This window comes from Schistocerca serialis, chromosome 4 (assembly GCF_023864345.2).
Source record: "Schistocerca serialis cubense isolate TAMUIC-IGC-003099 chromosome 4, iqSchSeri2.2, whole genome shotgun sequence".
Lineage (NCBI taxonomy): Eukaryota > Metazoa > Arthropoda > Insecta > Orthoptera > Acrididae > Schistocerca > Schistocerca serialis.
The window spans coordinates 853,405,763-853,430,651 of record NC_064641.1 but is presented as its reverse complement, the minus strand read 5'-3'; the positions used below and the strand labels follow the sequence as shown (position 1 = coordinate 853,430,651).

The window sequence follows — 24,889 nt, the reverse complement described above, 5'->3', positions numbered from 1 at the left end:
AGCAGATTATAGTTAACAGAGAGGCTAATTAGCCACAATATGAACTTTGATAGGAATTTCATCGGGCCCTGGCACTTTGTTCAATTTTAACGAGCAGGTAAACTCTTCACTGATTGCAAATGTTAAACATACGATTTCTCATAAGATAGGAGGTATTACTTTAAATTGTGTGTGGAATAACATCTTCTGTTGTTAGTGTTAGGAACAAGAATGGAAATAATTCATTTTGACATCAGAAATACCAAGTGTTGCTAGACTATTAATTTTCGTTTGAATGCAACAACACATAATTGTCTTATATGAAGCTCCATTTTCTACGTGTTGCTTTCCGTTTTGATCACATGGTTGCTTACATACTTGCTGTAACATCTTCAGATGCTTTAAGATGTAATATACACTAAATGCTTTCCAGTACTTAACACTGCACTGTACTTCATTTTATGTACCATATTGTATGTGCGAAAATTAAAATTTTTGCAAAAATATTTACCATTTTGAACCAGTTTTGCAGCTATATCCCTCCATGCTTCAGCCTTCTTCAAAATGTTCTTATAATCTCCATCACCTGTTCGATAAGTTTTTCTGTTTGCACGATTTCCACTGAATGCACTGCATGCTCACCGATACAACAGATCTGCCTGCCACTGCTGCTAGTTCAGTTATTGCCGTGAGAAAATGGCAAAAAACACAGCGGCAGGCTCTCACTGGTGCCGACTGCAGTGGCAAATCTGTATTTGAGACAGACTTGTGCTCATCATGCTGGCTGGCTGCTGCAACAGCAAGACCACCCCCTGTGTGATCGACGTGGTGCAATAACAAGCATTTCAATGATGCGGCCTATCCCCTGCGGCTCAAGGTGGCAGACCGTGCGGGCAGATCATGTTCTGTGTGGCCAGGCCTTCAGTCAGACTATTTTACCACTGAGGCACTACTAACATTAATTGAACCTTTCACTGTAGCATCATTAAGCTCAAAAATAAGAAATTAAAATTCATGGGCATCTAAATGTAACTCACAAATTCTTATTTTTACAGTTTTACAAAAACAATTACTTATTTCTTCAGCATATGATACTTTTTAAAACAATAATACACAAATCATTGTACTCCAAACACTTGATACCTTGTGTCCTTTCTTCTTTTTAGAACCAACTGAGTATAAGAACATGTGTAGCAATGTCTTTAAGGGTTTTGTTTTCCTTCGGGTATGGGTCGAAGTTGTTGAGCTGTCAGTCTCATAGACAATACAACAGAAGAAACACTACTCTCTCTCTCTCTCTCTCTTTTTTTTCTCCCATCACCGTACTTAATAATGAGTTGTCTTATCAGTTCTAATCAGAATTCTGCTAACAAGAGCTTTGACCCCTTTTTAATTCATATACAGCATGAAAATTCAAAACAGCAAAGGCCAAGAAACGGAAAAATACTTTTTTTAACCACTTCATTGTTATGTGCAAACATTCAGCTGAATTTAGAAGCGTATTTTGTCTATGGTTCTCTTTTTTTTATTATGTCTTGAACACACAATGGTTTATGACTGGTTCTCCAGGCACTCTGTTTATTTTTTGCAGTTGGTAGCACTGTGTCAGGATGAATGGTAGTCAACATGTTCGAGCCCTCTCACGACCACAACTTTTACTTTGTGATTTGTGTTTCACAGCGATTAGTTTTCCTTTTGTCCAAAAAGTGTCTAGATTATGACCTCTGTCAAGGCCGTATGTGTTGTAAGACAACAGAGTCAGAAATCCAGATGTTTTACCAAATACATCCAACCTTGTTGATCCACCTGTATAAATTATAAAACTCTAGTTTGTTTTGACATCTGCAATAACAAAAAAATTTACACAAAATCTGTTTCTCTTTGTCTTTATATACTGTTCAAAGGACAAACAACATTTGTAAAGCACTCACAACTACCCTACGCAAAGATTTTCATATGGAGAAAAATGTTTGCTAAAAACTTTTCTAATGTCGTTCAACACCATGTACATCTTATTATTTGGTTCTTGTTGATCATTATCTTAGAAATGAAGCAACCTAAGTTACAACAAATACCCGTCTCTTGACTTTGTTTTGATAAAAACTAGACTTTGCTGTAATTTATAAGCAGACCAAGAGTTGTTCAGGCTGTGCTTCATCCCTACAAATTAGCATGATTACTGCTAAAAACAAATTTCTTTGTAATTTGTGCCTTTCCATTTTCGTAGTCTGGGATGATAATCTGTAGGAGTAATCAAGCAATATTGAAAATATCTGCTTGTCTCAGATGTAGGTTCTGGAGTGAGCAAACACTCAAAATAATCTAATATTTTAGATTCTATGTTCACACAACACAATGTGTCTGAAAACAGAACCTGTTTCACTAAGCTTACGAACTTCCATGTAAAATATACTGTTTACCAATGGTATATTTCTTCTGTTTGTTCTGAAAGATGGCAAGCGGCAGGCACCATTGCCAGCCTGTGAGTTGTCACATAAACTTGCATTATCAGAATGAGAAGTTTTATCATCACTTGTAAGTATGTCACTGAAACTCCGATCTTCATCTTCACTTTCCTAGATGCTAAATAACTGGTTTAACGTTGAAATTTCTCTTCTGCAAAAGCCAAGTAGGAAGAAGAAAGGTGCCATTCTGTATCTTGAAGCATGTGAACAACAATGAATGGCATAGTAGAACAATGCAATTTTTAAGCTTAGATTTGCGTAAATAGACCTAACACAGAACAACTTATCAGGACAATGCAATAATCAATTTGAAATGAACGTAGCCTAAGAAATTGAAAAGTGATTATAGCACCTGACACACAGCCATACACAGGTTGTTTCACAATTCATGTTACACTCTCCTAGGAGTTGTAGAGGGGACTTAGTAGATCAAGTTTTACATGAGAACCCATGTCGAGAAATGTCATCCAATGATACTACGGAGTGTCAATGTTATAGGTACCAGCACCTGTAAATGTATGTATATACAGGGTGACTCCACGATGACGTTACAAACTTTATATCATGATGGAGAAGGATAAGTGTATCATCATAACAAAATCACCCAATATATACATACATTTACAGGTACTGGTGCCTATAACTTTGACACTCTGTAGTGTCGTCGGATGACATTTCCGGGCATGGGTTCCTATGTAAAACTTGATCTATTAACACTAAGTCCCCTCTACAGGTTCTAGAAGTGTGTAACATGAATCGTGTAACTTCCTGTATATACAGGCATACCAGTTAAAGGGTTAAGTTTAACTGACTTTGCATCCATCTACCTGCCTGCATCTTCAGTTCTTAACAGTGTGACTGCTTTCTAAATTTTAACCTATTGTACCAACATGTCTTTCCTCAGCGTGAATTTAAACATTCTTACTCATAGCTGCTTGTTGCAAATCACTTTCTCCTGTGCTGTTTTACTGCCTATAACACACACACTTGTTCTTGCACTCTTGATCCTACAAAATTTCTAAATTTAGTTTCTCAATTTGTTCCATCTTCTACAACTCCAACACAATTTTCGCGAGGATCCTCTGCACACTTCAGACTACTAAAACTGCAACACTAGGACAGACAGCAAAACAAATTTTACTTGCCGTGCATATATAGTGTAGTTGGAAGAACACATGATTAGATATGGAGGCGGTGAGGTACACAGTGAAAAAGTGCAGCCTCAATGGCTATAGCTTGGCTGGGCATCCACTCAAAGCGAGTATGGATGTTTGAAAATGCAATGTCATTCCATGCTGCTTCGACTCAGTGCCAGAGTTCATCAGTCAAAGTTTCCAATGAGTGGCAGTGTGTCTCAACATTACATGACCAGACGTATTCATTGGGTGACAGGTATGGAAAATATGCTGGCCAGCGCAAAACCTGAACACACACTGTCATGGCAGGTCAGGACTGCGACAGCAACATCCACTCTTGCACTGTCATGTTGAGAGGTAAAGCCATGGGGACCTCAAAGTTAGGGCACAACCATTGGCCATAAAATGTCAGAAATGTAAAGTGCACCATCCAAATTACCAGTTATGCAAACCGGAGGTTATCATGTACTGTACCCAATAGAACACCATACTACTCTGTCTGGAATTGAACACTTTGCTGAATGCAGTCTGGAATAACAACAATATGAAACGAATCAATTTTTGAAAATATTATGTATTGGAGACATACAAAATCTACTCAACCAAGCAACAGCAGGAGAGCACAGATGTAAAAGGTATTACATATGCAAGCTTTTGGAGCCAGTCTCTTCTTCTTCTTCTTCTTCTTCTTCTTCTTCTGGAAGGGAAAGGAAGAGGGATGAAGGAAAAGGACTGGTGTCTTTCTTCCTCATCTTGTCCGATATGTCTCCCCTTATCCAGAGTTCTGGGTGACTTTTCCAAACTCTACCCCTTTTCCTAAACCTTATCAGCCCTTTACCTTCACCCTTCTTCCTTCTCCTTCATCCATTATGCCAGAGGAAGGAGCCACTGGCTCTGAAATCTTGCATAAGTAATACCTTTTATATGTGTGTTCTCCTGCTGCTGCTTGGTGAGTACATTTTTTTCCCCAATAAATTATATTTTCAACAATATGAGAAAGGTAAGATTGGTACCCACCACATCTATGTGTTGAGTGGCACAGAGAGAAATTGGGAATAAAGGAGGAAAGGGATTTGAGGAGAATGACTGTGAGAAAAAGATTTGTGTCCCGTTACTGCTAGTGATCAAGTAACATCGTGACAACACTGACCATGAAGGCGTAGTAACACTATTTTGATTCCAGGGCACCTGGAGGAATTACATTTCTGTGTCAAAATCTTATTTTCCGAAAAGTGAAAATTATTAGATTTCTAAACTGATAGTGGACAGCTGATAGTTCAGATTTCCACTGAACTACCAACCTCTATGACATGAAAGAGACATAACATGTCTCTTTAACCCCTTCTTTCATTAGTAGTCCTGCACAGAAAAGGATGAAACTAATAACTTTCCAAAAGCATGATCGAATAGAAAATTCTGAAATAATAAAGTCAACCGGAGGAAAAATGAAAAGTTGGTGCCAGTCTTACTGCAGAGTTCTAATGATAAAGGTTAAATCAGTTCATGCAATATTTTCAATGCTTAGCTAAAAATATTTAATGGCATATTTTTTAAAGTCAGTACACTGCCTTTTCCAAGTGAAAAGGCTTTTTAAGTCATCCATCTGCACAGCAGAAAGAATGTATATATTGAAACACTGTTGCAGCTATTTAAAGAAGTAGGTTAATTTTATGATTATTTAGGACAAAAAAGTCAGAACATTACTAAATGTTAAAGTGCAGAATTTGTAATTTTCTTGTGCAAACCGTGTAGATATGGTTAAAACTGATTGGAGAACATCCACACAAACAAATCTGTTAGAACCTGTATAATAACACAATGAAAATTACACTCATCATGACAATAAAGAAATTTCGTGGTAAGCATAACCTGGCTGCACAGGGCAGCAATTCAGTGGCGTGATGGATAATGAAAATAGAGACAAATAATAGTATTACAATGTCTTTTGGATATCTTATTAATTATGGGGCAATTATTAATTTTTTAAAGTGCTGCTTATGATTATTAGGCTGAATTGTCAATTACATCACATGATACTTTAGCATTACAAAGGTAGTATACAAGGGTTTTTCATTTTTATGATTAAATCTAAAGTATCTAATTGTTAGTTTAATGCACAAGTTCCTCTGTAATGTCAGATCATCTCACAGGTACGCTACAAACCGCAACTATTTTAGATTATAACACAGCCAACATCCCTGAAATAAGATTTTTTTTATTGATTCAAATTAAGTGTGCAGAGGTTCTGACAAGGTGTAAGTGCCAGACAGAAAAATCTATAATGCAACCCGTTCACTGTTAGAGAACAGATTAGTGCTTTTTCAAATTCATCTCACCTCTAGCTGTGTATCAGCTTGATAAAACATCTCTGCACAGCAAGGTACTAATTCCCTACTGCTTCTGTAATGTTTCAGTTCACACCCAAGTCCAAGCATTTGAATAATTAGATATTTCAAGAATGAATATTGTAAACTAATGGATAAACTTATTTTTTAATGTAACAGAATGATACAATAACTAAAACAAATTACATATTCTCACAAATATTTCTTTATCAGTCTCATAACACCACCATATTTTCAAATAAATGAACATATATAACTCATGTACAGAATCAAAACTTCTCACAGCACAAACTTTCTTACAATAAATTACAATGCATGAAAGAAAACAGGTGTGAAAAAAGATCTTTTCAGTATTATTAATACAATAATTTCTTGGTTGTTCATACAGCCTAATCACTACAATATTTTACCTGTTTTTGGATATATTATTAAAATCATTATACAGCTCCCTCAAAACTGTGGCTTAGTATTACAGTTCTGCAAAGCCATTCCAGTACTTAAGTTCTTATTTTTAAACTGTTAATGAAGGTGACACAAAAAATAATAAATGTGCTAAATGAGGCACTAGTTGTTAATATGCACACATTGTTGCTCTGATATACCTTTGTATAATATATAATCCCAAATCATATGTTTGGTAAATATGGATACCAGTGTGTTGTTATTTCATGAACGATTCAAACGGAACAATATTTCAGTTTTTAATCTGCTTGAAAAGTAAGGAACTGTGAAAGGTCTGAGGATAATTAAGTACAAATGTTAAGTACCAATTTTTATTATTTGAAACTGGCATGCAAGACAGCTACTTCCAAAGAGAGCTGGTTAAGAAACCACCACTCTTTAAATTTTATTATAATTTTCCAATAAATGAAAAATGATTATACCAAGATAATATAACAAATGAATGTTTGACATACAGAAAAATTGTCTCGGGCAACAATGCCGAATACTTCATTTACATTGTGGCCTACTTTGTACTTTTCACTTTAGCCTACGCCGTAGAAACCATATCAATTTTTTATGGTATTTAAGTCCTCAGTTCAAAAGGCAATGGAGCATAGCTAGGTCTCTGCCTATGGGATAAGCCCCCCTCCCCCCTTTCATATAACCTGATGAGGACGACAAATTATATGACAATGATGTAAAGTACACTAAAATGTAACTTGTTTACAGAAACTGAAATGTAATGACTTACAAGGGAAAATAAAAACTGTACCATCAAATGCGCCAGCCATTGTATGATTTCTTCTTTGATTTGCATAGCAAAGAAAATTATTTTGAATTAACTTTTTTCAGCAAGTTAATACACTTGTTGGTTCACTGCATAAAAAGAATGTCTTGGATAGAAGAACTGCAAGGCATTGCAAATTAGTATTCACTGCATTAATCCTACTCTTTACACTAGAGCCTCTATTAATTGCCTGTGTCCCTGTCACGTAATTGTGTGTTAATGGTTGTAGTGAGCAGATGTGTATAAAGTGATTTTGGAGGAAACAAACAGTTAAGAGGAACGTATCACCTAAACCATACAACTTGTCTCTTGCAATCTCTTCCTCAAGGATGATAGTCATAAATGAGAACTGAAAAATGGGTATCAGTCTGTTCTGTCTTTCTTTATTTTCATAGGCACATCTCAAAGTGACAGCTTCTATAACCCTCTTGATGATATGCTTTTAAAATCCTGAAAATAAACAGTGAAATATAATTGAATGTAACAATCACCCATACTTCATTAATGAAGCAAAAAAGTGAAAGTAACTCTTTATTAACTTCAGTAACCATCAACACAGATGGATATCCTTACAAATACCAAATAACTCCAAGAAAAAGATGAACATTATAGTGATTTTTTCCATTTACAAAATAGTATGCATTAGTTCAGTCATCCACAAAAGCTGGCACTAATTCAGTCCTCACGACAGCAGGGAGTTATCCCTTATGCACATTTCAGCTGAAAAACAGTCAGTCCTTCACTAAGTGCTTATGGGTACACTCACTGGCATTTTATCCTGTCACAACACTACAGAATCAGTACTTCTTTAAAAGAGTCAATATGCTAGTTGCTCAAGATGCAGATTCATCAGGCAACTCATCTTCACTGTCAAGCTTACTGCCACCACTGCAGATGCGACATTTGCAGCATACAATGCACGGTGCAGCCAGCAGCAGCAATGGTGAAGCCACAAGCAACAGGATTCCAAAGCCAGCAAATATTCCAATCACCTGGGTCCGGTGCCAGATGACAGAGGCCCGTGAATGGCCTAGTTTGTTCTTGCAAGGTCCTTTATCGTAGTGCCGTAGAAGAAAGTCATCCTGAAAGAAAAAGAAGAAATTTGCAATTTCTTATAACTGTAACAACAAAACATAGTTTAAAAAAAAATCCTGATTTTGGATCTGTGAAATATGTGCAAAATTCTTTAAACTGTTTCATTACATTCTTGCTTATGAGAAAAAACTGTTTGTTGCATAATTTCCAACTTTCTCAAAGTTTTCTTTGCAGATTCCTGAACTTTTATCTCAAATATATAAAATACAATTTGATCAATTAACTATAAATTTTTGATACATTAAAGATACTTTTGCAGAGTCCTAGGGAAGTAAATTTGATGCAGTAATAGAGAAAGAAATGATGTCAATGGATAGGGATGGGCTGTTCACTATACTCACTCATCATTTGATACACAAACATAGTATTGTATAAGCTAACTTAATAAAATAAAATAAAAACAGTGTTATAGTTTGGCATATGCAGATCAGCTAGTTCATGTTAAGAAGTCACTTTCTTCCATTACTGTTTGCTAATACATTGTTGCTGTTTTCAGTACATAGACTGGTTTGATCCAGCTTCCATGCTATTCTATCCTGTGTGAGTCTTCCTGAATCTGCATACTGTAGAAACCTACATCCTCCTGAATCATTGTATTCATCTCTCTGCCTCCCTCCACGACTTCAACCCCGTACACTTCCCTTCAGTACTAAATTGGTGATCCCTTGACGTCTCAAAATATGTCCTATCAAGTTGTGCACAAATTTCTTCTCGCATCAATTCTGTTCAGTATCTCCTCATTAGTTACATGAACAACCCTTCTAATCTTCAATGTTCTTCAGTAGCATCACATTTCAAAAGCTTCTATTTCATTTTTGTCTAAACTGTTCGTTGTCCATGTTTCACTTCCATACATAGCAATGCTCCTTCACTTCCATACATAGCAATGCTCCATACAGATACCTTCAGAAAAGACTTTTAACACTTAAATCTATATTCAATCTTAAGAAATTTGTATTCTTCAGAATTGCTTTTATTGCCATTGCCAGTCTACATTTTACATCCTCTCTATTTCGGCCGACACCAGATATTTTGTTGCCCAAATAGCAAAACTCACCTACTACTTTAAGTATCTTGTTTCCTAATTTAATTCCCTTAGCATCCCCTACATTCCATAATCTTTGTTTTGCTTTTGTTGATGTTTATCTTATATTTTCCTTTCAAGTCACTGTCCGTTCCCTTTAACTGCTCTTCCAAGTTGTTTTCTATCTCTGACAGAATTACAATGTCATTGGCAAACCTCGTTTTCATTCCTTTTCTCTGAACTTTAATTCCTACTCCAAATTTTTCTTTTGTTTCCTTTACTGCTTGCTCAATATACAGATTGAATAACATTGGGAAGAGGCTACAACCCTGTCTCACACCCTTCCCAACCACTGCTTCCCTTTCATGCCCTCAACTCTTATAACTGCCATCTGGTTTCTGTAAAAATTGTAAATAGCCTTTCGCTCCCTGTATTTTACCCCTGCCATCTTCAGAATTTGAAAGAGAGTAATCCAGTCAACATTGTCAAAAGCTTTCTCCAAGCCTACAAATGCTATAAATGTAAATTTGCCTTTCCTTAACTTATCTTGTATGAGAAGTTGTAGGATAATCCAAAATGATCTTCCCCAAGGTCGGCTTCTACTACTTATTCACCAGATGGAAGAGTTTTGTCATGGCTGGATCTCCCAAGGCTACCAGTAGCTCTAACAGTATGTTGTCTACTCTTGGGGCAGTGCTTCAACTTCAGTCTTTAAGTGCTTTATCAAATTCTTCATGCAGTATCATATTTCCCTTCTCATCTTCCTCTATGTTCTCTTCCATTTCCATAACATTACCTGCAAGTACATCTCCCTCGTACAGACCCTCTATGTACTCCTTCCACCTTTCTACTTTCCTTCCTTTCTTTGCTTTGCTTAGGACTGGTTTTCCATCTGAGCTCTTGACACTAATACAGGTGGCTGTCTTATGCTTCTACATCCTTACATTTGTCCTCAGCCATTCCTTGCTTAGCTATTTTGCACTTCCTGTCGATCTCATTTTTTAGACGTTTGTATTCCCTTTTGCTTGCTTCATTTATTGCAATTTTATATTTTCTCCTATCCTTGATTAAATTCAATATCTCTTGTGTTACCCAAGGATTTCTACTAGCCCTCACCTCGTTTACCTACTTGATCCTCTGCTGCCTCCACTATTTCATCTCTCGAAGCTACCCGTTCTTCTTCTACTGTATTCCTCTCCCCTGTTCTTGTCAATCATTCCCTAATGCTCCCTCTGAAACCATCTACAACCTCTGGTTCTTTCAGTTTATCCAGGTCCTATTTCCTTAAATTCCTGCCTTTTTTGCAGTTTCTTCAATTTTAACCTGCAGTTCATACCCAATAAATTGCGGTCATAGTCCACATCTGCCACTAAAAATATCTTGCAATCTAAAATCTTACAATCTAAAATCTAACATTATATAATTAATCAGAAACCTTCCAGTGTCTCCAAGTCTCTTCCACATATAAAATCCTTTTGTGTGGTTTTTAGACCAAATGTTAGCGATGATTAAATTATAGTCTGTGCAAAATTGTACCAAGTGGCTTCCTCTTTCATTCCTTCCCCCCAGTCCACATTCGCCTACTATTTTTCCTTCTCTTCCTTTTCTTACTATTGAATTCCAGCCTCCCATCACAATAAAATTGTTGTCTCCTTTAACTATCTGAATAATTTGGATGGTAAGTAGCATTCAGCTAAATCCTAATCAGTGCAACATTAACAGTCACTGCATACAGATTAGTAATCAAATGTGCATATTTTTCAGGAATACCTTGCTTATTATTAGGAATACCTAGCTTAGAGTGGTGTAACAAGCATAATATTCAAATAATATGAAACTACTTTCTAAAGAGGAGACATAGTCATACGAAGGTTAATAATTATCATAAGCACATATTAGCTTCTAAAAATATCATTGCACAAATGTTACCAACTAAATTTTAGTTTGTGAGATGCAAAAACAGCAGTGAAATGCTTTTTATTGCATTTCAGTAAATAAGCTATTATATTTAAATACATCATTTCTTCACTACTCCCTGTGCATAAACAGGAATTAAATCTTGCACCAGCAACAACATCTATAACAATATTGCAAAGGAAATGGAACATAGAAACAAAAAGGTGCTGGTGTGCAAATTAATTATAGAAAGAGGGGAGAAACAGGTGTGGGGAGGGGTGTGAGGGGGCAGTTCCAAAAGGACTGTAATTCAAGCATCTACTCCAAGAAAAAAGGGAAGTGGACACTCACAATGAATATTCAATTGATGATACACACAAATGTGTCATTAGGCAGAGATTTTTGCATTATTATGAATAATACAAGGAAATATCAACTCTGGGGAAACTAAACAGCTTTTGTCATACAGACCTGGATTTAAAGGCAAGAAACAGAAAGTGATAAAATTGTTCTGTTGGTTGGTTGGTTGGTTGGTTTAAAAGGGGGGAAAGGGACCAAACTGCGAGGTCATCGGTCTCTTGTTCCAACTAGAACAATTACCCAAGGGAAAGAAGAAAAAAAAGAAGATGTACGGAACAATAACAGGAGAAAGGAAGAACCTGAAGAACGACAGAAGGACAACAAACACTACAATGGACAAAACAAACAAAACAAGAAAATCACAGGGAGATGCAAGAAACAGGGAGAAGAGATTAAAAACAAGAAAGCAGATTACCATATCTGGCTGACCATGAGAATAAAAAAGCAATAAGCCAGCCACTCTGCAACACATTAAAACCTCCACCCTAAACGCCCTAGGGTGGAGGACACAGAGTTACAAAGGACATGCATTAAAACTCAGATCAAATGATAAAACCCACGCTCACAAATAAAACATAAAACTAAAGCTGCTGTTGAGGCATTGTCGCCCAACACCAAAGGTAGGGTGCTGGGAAAGCTAAAAGTCCACTGCAGAGCAGCAAGAGGTAGACGACTGTCATTTGGGAGCCACAGCAACACTGAGGTGGGTCCTCATGATGGAGGAGGTGACCACATGTGAGCCATGTATGGCCAATGTGGAGCTGACAAAGAACAACTGATTCCCTGTGAGAAGCCCACACGGAAGACTTCCACACATTTGCAATCTCATTAATGACACACAGTTCGTTGTGCATACTGTTATGTCACTCCATCTCCTAAAGCCAAAAAACCTTGTGGCGTAAGACAGACGCAGATCAGTTTCAGGGATGCCAAATTCCAGGAATGGTCTCCGTGTAGCCTGTTTGGTCAGTCTGTCAGCAAGTTCGTTGCCTCGGGTTCTGACATGTCCTGGGGTCCACACAAACACAACGACTGGACCATTCCAGGGCAGAGATGGACTCCTGGATGTTCGCTACCAAAGGATGGCGAGGGTAAAACTGCAGCCAGCAGGCTAGGAATGCTGTTCAATATGGCACCTGTGGACATAGGCGAAGCCAACATTACCATCAGCCATCTATCCATCGATGTAAACAACTTCAGAGCCCCGGAACACGTCAAGAATCGAGAAGAAGTGACAGTGGAGAGCGCCGGGGTTAACGGAGTCCTTAGGGCCTTGCAAAAGGTCCAGATGAAGCTTCAGACGAGGTGTACACCATGGAGGGGCACGTTAATGGACCTTAAGTAGAGGTGGTAAAGGGAAGGACTCCAGTTCGGAGAGAAGGGATCGCATGCAAACCGCAATCATGAGCCCTGACCTGGCCCACCGATTTGGGAGATGAACTGCCACGGGTGGGAAAAGGAGACGGTAATTCGGACACTCAGAACTACGAATGTGTGCAACATAACTGGCGAGCAGTTATGCACGTCGGATCCGCAATGGAGGGACTCCTGCCTCCACCAGAACACTGGTCACCGGACTCATTCTAAAAGCTCCTGTCGCTAGGCGAACGCCATGGTGGGTCAAGAAAACGCAATGCTGAGGGTGCCGCTAAACCGTAAACCAGACTCCCATAGTCAAGGTGGAACTGAACAAGGGCTCTGTAGAGCTGCAGCAGCATAGAGCGATCTGCACCCCAGCAATTGTTGCTCAGGCAGCAGAGAGCATTGAGGTGCTGCCATCACTCTCACTTAAGCTGATGAAGGTGAGGTAGCTAAGTCAACATGGCATCGAAAATCAGTCCTAAGTATCAATATGTCTCCACTAAAGTGAGTGGATTGTCATTAAGATAAAGTTCAGGTTCCAGATGAACAGTATGATGCCGACAGAAATGCATGACACACGACGTCGCGGCTTAAAACTGGAAGCCGTGGGCTAGAGCCCATGACTGCGCCTTGTGAATGGCTCCCTGTAGGCACCGCTCAGCAATACCAGTACTGGAGGAGCAATACAACATGCAGAAGCCATCCGCATTCAGAGAAAGAGAGACCAACAGCCCTACAGCTACTGCTCAGCTGTTAACAGCCACTAAAAACAGAGATACACTCAATACGGAGCTCTGCAGAACGCCATGCTCCTGAATACAGGGGGAACTATGGGAGGCACCAACTTGAAGACAAAAAGTAAGGAGCGACAGGAAGTTTTGGATAAAAATCAGGAGCGGGCCCCAGAGACCCCACTCATACAATGTGGAAAGGATATGATGTTGCCAGGTCGTGTCATATGCTTTACGGAAGTCAAAAAAGATGGCAACCACGTGTAGGCATCTGGAAAAGGCTGTTCGTATGGCAGACTCAAGGGACACAAGATTATCAGTGGTAAAGCGAACCTGGTGGAAACTGCCCTGACATGGAGCCAGTAGGCCACGAGACTCCAGGACCCAACCCAACCACCGACACACCATAGGTTCCAGCAGCTTACAGAGAATGCTGGTGAGTCTGATGGGCCGATAGCTATCCACATCAAGCACCGGGTTTGAACACTGGAACGATGGTGCTCTCCTGCCAATGAAATGTAAAGACACCATCGCACCAGATCCGGTTGAAGATGATGAGGAGATATTCCTTGTAGGCAGATGAAATGTTTACTTATCTGACTTTGGATCCGATCTGACCCAGGAGCTGTGTCGGGGCACTGTGCATCGGCGCTGAGGAGCTCCCACTCTGTAAATGGGACATTATAGGTTTCACTGTGGCTTGTAGTGAACGAGAGAACTTTCCTTTCCATCCATCATTTGAGGGTGCGAAAGGCTGGGGGATAGTTCTCTGACGCAGAGGCTTGAGCATAATGCTCAGCAAACTGCTCAGAGCACGCCATTGATGTTAACGCCAGGGACACCAGTTGGGGTCTGGTACCAAAAAAGATGTCTAATCTTCGTCCAGACTTGGGAAAGTGACGTATGGCATCCACTGGTTGACACATACCTCTCCCAACACTCCTGTTTCCCTCGTTTTATAAGCAGGTGAATGTGGGCACAGAGTCGCTTAAAGGCTATTAGGTGCTCTAGGGAAAGGTGTGCTTATGTCGCTGTAGAGCTTGTTGATGCTCTTTAATTGCCTCAGTGACTTTCGGTGACCACCAAGGGACTGTCTTTCGCCGGAGGCACCCTAGAGAATGAGGGATTGCGTTTTCCGCCACAGAAATTATCGTTGTAGTGACCTGCTCAGTCACAACATCAATGGCACCAATTCAACAGTGACAGCAGAGGTGAAGGCTACCAAGTCTGCCTTGTTTATAGCTCATCTGGGTAGGCGTCCATGGGCATGACGCCGGGCGAGTGACAGGAAGATGCTGAAGTGGTCACTACCACACAGGTTGTCATGTGCTCTCCAGTGGCTAGATGGGAGAAGTCCTGGGCCGCAAATTGGTAAATCAACTACCATGAGCCACACTGAAATGTGTGGCAGCCCCAGTATTTTAAGAGGCAGAGGTCGAGTTGGGACAGAAAATTTTCGACATCTCTGCCACAGCCAGTAAGCATGGTGCTACTCCAAAAGGGGTTATGGGTGTTATTATGGAGTTGATCAATCACTGCAGCCAATACGTTCAGGGGTACTGCACCATCTGGAGGGAGATATACGTTACAGACAGTTATTTCCTGTGTCGTCCATATCCTGACAGCCACAGCTTCAAAAGGCGTTTGAAGGGGCAGAGGTTCACTACATACTGAGTTCAGGACACAAACGCAAAATCCACCTGACACACTATTATATTCGCTATGGCTCTTGTAATATCCCCTGTAGCCGCAAAGGGCAGGGGTCCGCATTGCCACGAACCTGGTTTCCTGGAGGGCAATGCAGAAAGCAGATGTAAAGATTATCAGTTGCCATAGCTCAGCCAGGTGGTGGAAAAAAACACCGCAATTCCATTGGAGGATGACGTGATCATGAGACTGGGAAGGCATGGAACAGTCAATGAGGCAGTCTACGCCTCAGGGTCACCTGCTGCCTCAGACTTATTTCCTGAACAAGCCATATCCATTGTGTCTGAGGGTTTGGCGAGATCTAGGTCCTTAACAGATGCCAGAATCTTCACCTCATCCTCAGATGCAGAGCTTGTAGGCGGCGGTGGTGTGGGTGCCTTGCCAATTCCCTTGGTCTTTGGGGTCTTCTTACTGGATTTCTCTCGCTGATCCTTGGGTTTCTCTGGCTGGGAGGGCTTCACTGATTCAGTCTTCGGGTCTGATGATGATCATGAAGCCCTACAACCAGCTGGTTTTGGGCACTTCAGCCACTGGCGGGTGTCATCTTTCCCACAAGCACAAACCGGGGAAGGGAGTGACCCAATGACTCTTTCCTAGGAAGAGGAGCCGAAGAATACTTCACTTCTCTGGCTGAGAAGTGGGGAATGGTGTCCCCGATGGTAGGGGGTACAGTGCTCCTGAGGTAGGTGCTGCGGGCGCAACAGGAAGGGGAGTGCCCCCCCCCCCCCCTCCCCCACCCCCAAGGGGGCAGGTGTAGTCTTCCGGCTCTGAGAGCCGACTGGAACTGATGGGGCTACAACTGTTCTCGTAGTGGTGCCATAAGCAGTCTGGTGAGCAAGGGGGAATGATGCTCTCTGCAGCTGACACAGATGGGGGCGGGGCATGTTGAGTATTGGGATGGGATGGACGTCCACAATCTTGACCTGTGATGCTGAAAGTACAGAGGGAAGACATATGGCTGAATTTCTAGCACTTAAAGCACCGCATTGGGGGACGGATATATGGCTTGACATCACAGCGGTAGACTATCACCTTGACCTTCTCAGGTAATGTGTCACCCTCGAAGGTCAAGATGAAGGCACTGGTCCAACCTGATTATCCCTCAGACCCTGATGGATGCGTCGAACGAAACGAACTCCTCATCCTCTTAAGTTGGCATGCAGATCGTCCTCAGACTGCAAAAGAAGGTCTCTGTGGAATATACTACCCTGGACCATATTTAGGCTCTTATGAGGCATGGTGGTAATGGAAACATACACCAGCTTGTCACAAGCGAGTAATGTCCGTCACTGGGCAGAGGATGCCATTTTTATCAAGACTGACCCTGACCGCTTTTTGGACAAGCCCTCCACCTCCCCAAACTTGTCCTCTAAATGCTCTACAAAAAACTGAGGCTTCACCAAGACAAAAAAAGTCCTCATGAGTTCTTGTACATATGAGGTACAGGGGAATAAGGTTCACTGCCATCCTTAGCCTGGCATTCCTCCCTTGGTGTGGCTTGGGAGGGAATGATTCAGGATAATACTTCCTTGCATTGTATTGAGACTTGGAACGCTTCAAGACTGCTGGCGTTTGATCACCAGCAAGTGATGATGTGGTATGCCTCATCACGCGCAATCCGTCCTGATGCCACCCACTCTGACCAGGGGCCCTCCCCACAGGTGCCACCCAGCTGCAGCAAAGGCCACTTGGCAGAATGGCCATGGCCATTGCCAGGAGTTCCGATGCCCAGGGCATACGTGGGGAGTTAACGGCACAGGCATCAACAGAGCGATCCCTGTGTAGTCAGGAGGCTACAACCAATAGGGTCTATGCTAGCCCCACCACAATGAACTGGCTACCGTGCTGGATACGAGGTGCAAGGAATTCCATGGTCATTGTCGGCACAGAAAACGACACTGCCTAGTGGGTGGAGGAAAACACACCCAGGAAGGTGTCCTTGCTCAAGAGATGGAGGATGAGACTGCAATGCCACGATGAGAAAGTGGGCTAAAGATCTCAATATATGATGGACACGCTGCACCATGTAAGACGCCCTTCCCCAATTGGCTCGCTCTTCAGGAAAATTTTGAAAAATGGAGGTCAAACCCTACAGGGGACCATCACATAAAGGCCGAAAGGTGTGAGACTCCTTTCAGTAGCCTCTTATGACAGGCAGGAATACCTCAGGCCCGCAGGGGGAAATGTTCTGTTCAAAAAATTTACATTTAAATGATATAAGAAGGAATGAGTATACATAGATGATCTACATTAGATTTTGCTGTAAAAAAAGTATCATCATAATTAAAGTGACCAATGACGTAGTTGAGGTGCAATGTGGATCCACACACCTTACATCTTGAAAATATGTTGGCAAAGTGATAGTGTGAAAAGCAGTGTCACACGAAAGTGCTGGTTAGCAGTTAACTGTCGCACTTCTCAACGATAACACAAGTTTCGGGTTATTTCTCATACATGGTTCAAAGATGAGAACTCTGAATTATCATTCATAAATGGACAGATATCTGTATGGGGAGAAAATTGGCAACTCACCCTAAATAACGAAAAGTATGAGGTCATCCACACGAGTGCTACAAGGAATCCGTTAGTTACATGATAAATCAGTGAAATCTAAATGCTGTAAATTCAACTAAATACCTAGGAATTACATTTACTAACAACTTAACTTGGAAGGAACACTTAGAAAATGTTGTGGGGAAGGCTAACCAAAGAATGCATTTTACTGGCAGGACACTTAGAAAATGTAACAGATCTACTAAGGAGACTCCTTACACTACACTTGTCTGTCCTCTTTTAGTATACTGCTGTGTGGTGTGGGATCCTTACCAGAAAGGATTGATGGAGTACATAGAAAAAGTTGAAAGGAGGACAGCACGTTTTGTATTATCGTGAAATAGGGGACAGAGAGTCACTGAAATGATACAGGATTTGGGGTGGACATCATTCCAATCACCAACTTTCTCCTCTGAAAGCGAAAATATTTTGTTGACACTGACCTACATAGGAAGAAATGATCACCATGATAAAATAAGTGAAATCAGAGCTTGTACGGAAAGATATAGGTGTGGCCCAGGTAAGCTAAAATGTTGGACAGACCTGCGCTAGATTAATAAAAAGTTAGGTATGATCCTGGCAGGCCAATTATCAGATACTTAATGAGCCACATTTGAGGTGTGACAATGTGAAGGAACACCAACTTTCGCCTGTTTATTCCACTCACAAACATGTAAAACAAAATTTGTCTCCTTTCGACTGATCTGGAATCTCGTAACTGGAATTAGGTATGTAGTTACAATACATCAACCACCTTGCTCTCAGAGAAAAACAGTGTCTGATGCTTTTGTTCTTGTAACATTAGAAAACTGAAGAAGTTTGTATATTATGTTAAAAAGTTGTGCTGTGACATCTGGGGGAGAGAGATTTTGATAGACAAGAACACTGACAATATAATATCAGTCAATATGAATTTGAGCAAAGAGTCCGTGACTGAAAACGCAGATGACAAATCAATAGACACATCTGAGGAAGACAGAGACCAACCAAATAAAGTACTGAATTGTCACGAGCAGCTAAGGTAAGATAAATGTACTGTAAATCCTGTTTTTGTTCTTATTGTAGATGTTCAGTGCGTGACAGCACTCCTGTTGTAAGAGTACATGAAGCCTTGTTAGTTTGGTTCAATGGGAAAACAGAACATGATGTTTTGAGATATGATGCAGTCCTGTAAAAAAAGGCACTAAACATAACCAGCAAGCTAGCCAACAGTGATCCTAACTTCACAACAAGCTAAGGTTGGTTGGGAAGATGGAAAGCTCATCAGCTTTTAGTGACAGGTAAAATTTTTTAGAGGGATACACTGACTGCAGAATACTTAAAAAAGAATTTTAAGCTATTTCCTCCAAAAGCTAACCCACATCAGATTTATACTGCAAATGAATTTGGACTAGTTTATTGAATGCACCAGAAAGTCACTAGCTTCCAAATTATATGACTTGGCAATGTGTTACAAAAGTGCAAAGATACATTACAGTTTTGGCTTGTAGCAAATCATCATAAATTCCCTCTCCTCCTGATAGGTAAAAACATCCACAACCACTGAAACTTGTTAACTGGTCATGTTCACCAGTAGTCTACAAATAACAAAATAATGCATGACTGGACAGTCTTTCACAGAAGGCCACCTCGTTTACTGACAATGTGCAGGTACATCCAGGAGTGGAGCACCTCATCAGTGGTGACACCTGAGTGAAGTTCTTCCCTTCTAATGTTGTGTCTCTTCTGCAACCAATGGATTAAGGTGAACTTGAACTGAAGAACATAAAAAAGTATAGCAGTATACAAATACTGGGGAAATTAACTGAAGAAGATGGAGAAGTTGGTGTGATTTCTGGTCTGAAATCAGTAAATATCACAGATGTGATTATTATGGTTGCACCTTCTTGGGATGAAGTTACTGAACTCTATATTCTGAAGTCATGGAAAACAGTATGGCCCCATTATATGTGAGTCAAACATTCTTGGTTGTTTTGATGTAAACGATAGTATCATGTGTGCCTGGTTGCAGAATGACAGTGACATGGGATACGGCCTGATGACTAATGACAAAATTTTTATTGCTGCCTGTTGTACTGCAGAGAATAACTGTGATAGTGAAGTGGTCAACAAAAGAAATAATGACTCAGCTGTAAAAACTAGTGGTTTATCTAGAATGTCAGCCAGAAACAACTTCAGTAAAACTGATGATGGTGAAACATCTAAGCGATTTTGCTGCTCTCAAGTGCCACAGGTTTTAAACTAAAGAAGCATACTCACTATTTTAGTAAATACATGTGAGAAGACTACAGTAACTATACACTTTTTAAGTGCCAGTAAATGTTTCATGTCAGTGCCAAAATAAAAGGTTTTTTTATTGTAGTCCATATTGGTGTTTTTGCAGTTATATTCCGATTAAAATAACTTTGTGATGACAAGATTGCAGGGGAAGGGGGCAATGTCGGCAACATGCAGCCAGCTACATTATGCAAGGCTCATTTTGCATGTACCTACATAACTGGCAATAGGAGTGTATGTGTTGCTCAAGAAAGAACTACACTTGGCTGGCAGCTGACCTCTTACCACTCAGCTCAATCAAAAAGTAATTTTAAAATGAGCATAGTAGAATATTTCCAGACTATCCGAGTTTTTGGTAATGCAGTATGACCTAATCTGGATAAACAAGGTTCTTGAGTAATGCTGCTCTGAAACTTTGGTTATCTATAGATTACACTATTCATTTTTCTTTGGTCAACTTTCTTCTATTCTTTGACCCACATGTTGTCTTCTGCTGTCCATCAAGCAGCTTCTTTAGAAAATGCCACTTCAAGATGTCTTTTTTCTACAGAAACCCCCAGATCTTCCAAAACTTCCTCTTTTACAGACGAGAGCACTTTGGATTTCTAAGAAGATATGGAAATTTAGTGTCATGTTCAATGACTGAGCATTAATGTTACAAAGACCGTATGTAACAGAAAGTTAGAAATATTTATTTACTTATAGTACCTTTTTAGCACACATATACTATTGTTGTGTACTTACATCAAGTGAAGCGAGGCAGTACCAACAGAAAACATGCTTGCAGCGCTTGCACATCATTTGTGCACACCCTTCATCCTTCTCTATGGGCACATTGCACATGGGGCAGCACTTGATGAGGTCAGAGTCGAATGGTATGCCTGGTGGCTCGGAGGCAGGAGCTGCCTGCTCGCATGGCACACCTGGGTGCCACGGGCGACGGCAGTTGGAACAGAAGTCATCTGCACAAGTGGGACAGTGCACGCATTGTGGCCTGCACTTCTCCGTGGGGCATACCGAGCAAACTGTCTCACAACCAGCACGGGGACACCACGTGCGTGCCACATCCAGGTCCACCTCTGGAAACAACAAAGCTGTCTCAATACCATATAACAAGAGAAGGGGCACAATTCATAAAACTATAATGTCACAGTGGTTGTCTTATTATTGTCTACCTGTTTTTATCTTCTGAGAACAGCCATCTAAAAATGTTGCTAATTATATCATAAATATGTAATGTCACAGAGATAACTATGAAATACCATTATTTCTTCTTTCAATTTATGCATTGTATATTAGCTAATACAATACTAGGGGGGAATGCCAGCACTACTGCAATACACAATATGCCAGTAGCTGCAATCTCCAAGCCGCAGGGGTGGGGAGGGAGGGATACCATTACATCAACAGTGTGCATGTTAATCAGACATGCAAATATGTTATTCCCAATGGTCTATCAGAAATGATATGAAGACGCTATGTTGTGGAGGAAAAGTGTTGTCTCTCCAGCTGCGTCGTACAAGAATTTTTTTCCGCCAAGCAGCTACCAAAACTAACATACCTGCACACCAATTTGCAGTCATATAGCATTGTATAACCATATGCAAATAAATTTTAGTTTCCGCTCAGGAGGAAGGGGGGGGGGGGGGGGACTGGAGAAGAGCTGTTACACAAAAATATGAGGACAGTGGTAATGGTCACTGCTTGGGAGGGGAAGAGGGGGGACAACCATACACCAAGGTGGTGGTTACTGTCAGGATGCACAATACTTAATTGTTCCCTCTGTTTCACATTGGTAGCAATGAGGAAGTTTCAAAGTATCGTCAAAGGAGAATGAGGTTACATGCAAAATATTGTTTTAGTGTAATTTCAGTAGTAGTCCTGAAGTGTGAATGTACAAGATTTCTCAGAACAATAAATTACATTAAGTGTCCATTTAAATGTGGTGAAAACTCTCAAAAGACATGTTGAACATTTTGGGTATACAGGACTTGGTCCTCAAATTATTTTTGTACATCTGTGTGTAATGTATGAATGTAAAAGGAGGAATTCTGTATTGTTGCTTGTTCAATTAGTATATTTCTGGCACATACAGTTACTTTGGTTTATACTAGCATATATGTGCTACTAAACATCATTCCTCATTGTATGAACAAAAGGTGGTGTAAGGAGAGGCTGCTGTGGAAAGTTGTCAAAGCTCTCACCTTATAAACAGGTCATTGTATCTACCTGTAGCTTAAATGCTGCTGCTGCTGCTGATGATGATGATGATATGAATTAGGAAGTTCACCATTTGGGTTTTTGGTGCCATGGCACAATAAATATTTCAACATAAATACTTAGTCAATGGTAACTAGGCAAAACAAAGCTATCATTTGTCTGCTTATACTTTAAATCTACATGACCACCTATGAGCTATGAAAGATCGTAACATATTTAAGGTGTATTCTTGTTTCCCTGATATGTCCTATATCCTGGAGGATCTCCTCCCTACAGAGCTAATGGTACAAAAGTACATCTAATTTAATCTAATCAACTAACAATATGTACATCAAATTAGTTGTAACAAAAAAATCATTGGGAATAATCTTGAGAACTAAGGTGATATTTTTTTACAGTGGATTAGTCTTTCAATAAAAATGGGAAATCGTATACAAATCGGATTGAATGCGTATTTTAGGTAAGTATAGCATTGATGAAAGGCTACTTCACAAAATCTGTGCCTAATTTATACAAAATCATTCTTTGTATCTGGGAAAGTGCAGAAGCTTTCATAGTTCAGTTCACACCACAACACTATTCAAATAATAAATTTAGGAAAATGTAGCGATGAACCTACTAACTACAAACTCACTGTAGTGAGAGGCAGTGGAAACCATTAGAACCTGTGACATTTACAGTAAACTTATTACAGTCTCTGACAATGTTTAAATATACATGAAGAGAGATTTTCCCAAAACTGAATGATCAGAGCTACCACTCATTGTGGATATGCTGCAGTGGATGGACTGCATTATTTTCCTGTACCAAAGATGTACCACAGGTGGTACATTCTTGGTGGACCTAAGGAAATTTAGAGCTACACACACATAGAAAGCAAACTGTGCGAGCTTACAAACAGAACATTTAAAGACTCCTTTACTCAGCGAGAGTTTCAACAAAACTGTGCTAAACAAAGTTATTGGTAGCATGCTTTTGTACAAAATGCTAATAAGAATGCACGTCCGAGAAAGAGTAACGGCTGTGAACGTTTATTAACAGTTGAGGTTATTATAGGCTGTAACTTTAAGAGTATAGCATGAAGTTTCAATGGTATGTCATCAACATCTGTATTTATGTGTGTCCTAAGATTATTTCTAAGAAAGGTACTGCACTCTGCAGCTGTGGTCCTAGTGGATTCAAATCATGCCACTTGCAGCACAATCACTTTTCCAAGCATGAACAGTGAATTCTAAGGAAAACAGTAGTCATCAAAAATCAAAGGATTTCCCTTTAAACATATAAGGGGCATTCAAAAAGAAATGAGCCAGAGGCAAATGGCTCTGAGCACTATGGGACTTAACATCTGAGGTCATGAGACCCCTAGAACTTAGAACTACCTAAACCTAACTAACCTAAGGACATCACACACATCCATGCCCGAGGCAGGATTCGAACCTGCAACCGTAGCGGGCACGCAGTTCCAAACTGTAGCGCTTAGAACTGTTCAACCACCCCGGCCGGCTAGCCAGAGGCATAATTACATAAACCAGCACCTGTATGTTTGAAGTATTAACCCTGGCTGTTGAGACACTCATCCCACTGTGACACAAGGTGGTGAATGGCTGTCTCATAAAATTCCCAGGGCTGCGATATTAACCAGTTCCACATGTACAGCTGGACGTCATCGTCCGAGGTGAATTGTTTGCCCCTCAGAGCCTTTTCAAGGGGACCAAAAACGGGTTAAATGCAAGGAGAGAAGCCTGGACTGTATGGAGGGTGGCTGAGAACCTTCCATTTGAATTTCAGAAGGAGTGCCATACTGTGTTGGCCGTATGGTGCTTTGCATTGTCGGGGAACAGCATGACCCCATGGTGAGATTTTCTGGCTGTTTTGATTTGATTACTCGCAAACCTTTACCACTCTTGATCAAGCAATGCTGGCATTCACTGTTGTTTCATGCTGCAGGAAGTGACTCAAGGGGGCCATCTTGGTCCCCTAAAAAGGGTCTGAGGGGCAAACAATTCACCTCAGACGACAATGTCCAGCTGTACGTATGAAATGGTTAACATCACAGCCCCGGGAATTTTATGAGACAGCCATTCACCGCCTTGTGTCACAGTGGGACAAGTGTCTCAACAGCCAGGGTCTACTACTTCTAACGTACAGGTACTGGTTTCTGTAATTATGCCTCTGGCTCATTTCTTTTTGAACGCCCATTATACTAGCAATGGTTCAGTCATGAGCTGGTTTGCTACAACAATCATTTCTCTGCAATTCCAGTTTGTCAAATATACATTATTTTTTCTCCATTTCATAGAAAGAAGTGCTTCATCTTTGCTAAGTTTGGACTACTAACAAATTACTACTACTACTATTACCACTAATAACTAGTACACCTACAAGCCAGATGTCAAAGCCATTTCTATGTTCTCTGCTTGCCATACAAGGCATGGTCAGCACCTAACTGGCTTAGGAAAATAACTTCTGACCAAAAAGTACTTGAGGCTGTAAAAAAAAGGGGGGAGA

At 40.4% G+C, this 24,889-nt stretch overlaps 1 protein-coding gene across 1 annotated transcript in view; it reads right to left on the bottom strand.

The window, feature by feature from the left end:
* Positions 1-7,674: 7,674 nt before the first annotated feature.
* LOC126473485 (E3 ubiquitin-protein ligase RNF144A) overlaps positions 7,675-24,889 on the bottom strand; it is a 127,125-nt gene continuing 109,910 nt past the window's right edge. Inside the window, exons 3-4 of the mRNA XM_050100561.1 lie at positions 20,906-21,240; positions 7,675-8,238 (exon numbers count right to left, since the gene is read on the bottom strand). Coding sequence (XP_049956518.1) covers positions 7,990-8,238; positions 20,906-21,240 — 584 coding nt within the window. The 3' untranslated portion in view covers positions 7,675-7,989. The remainder of the gene's footprint in view (positions 8,239-20,905; positions 21,241-24,889) is intronic.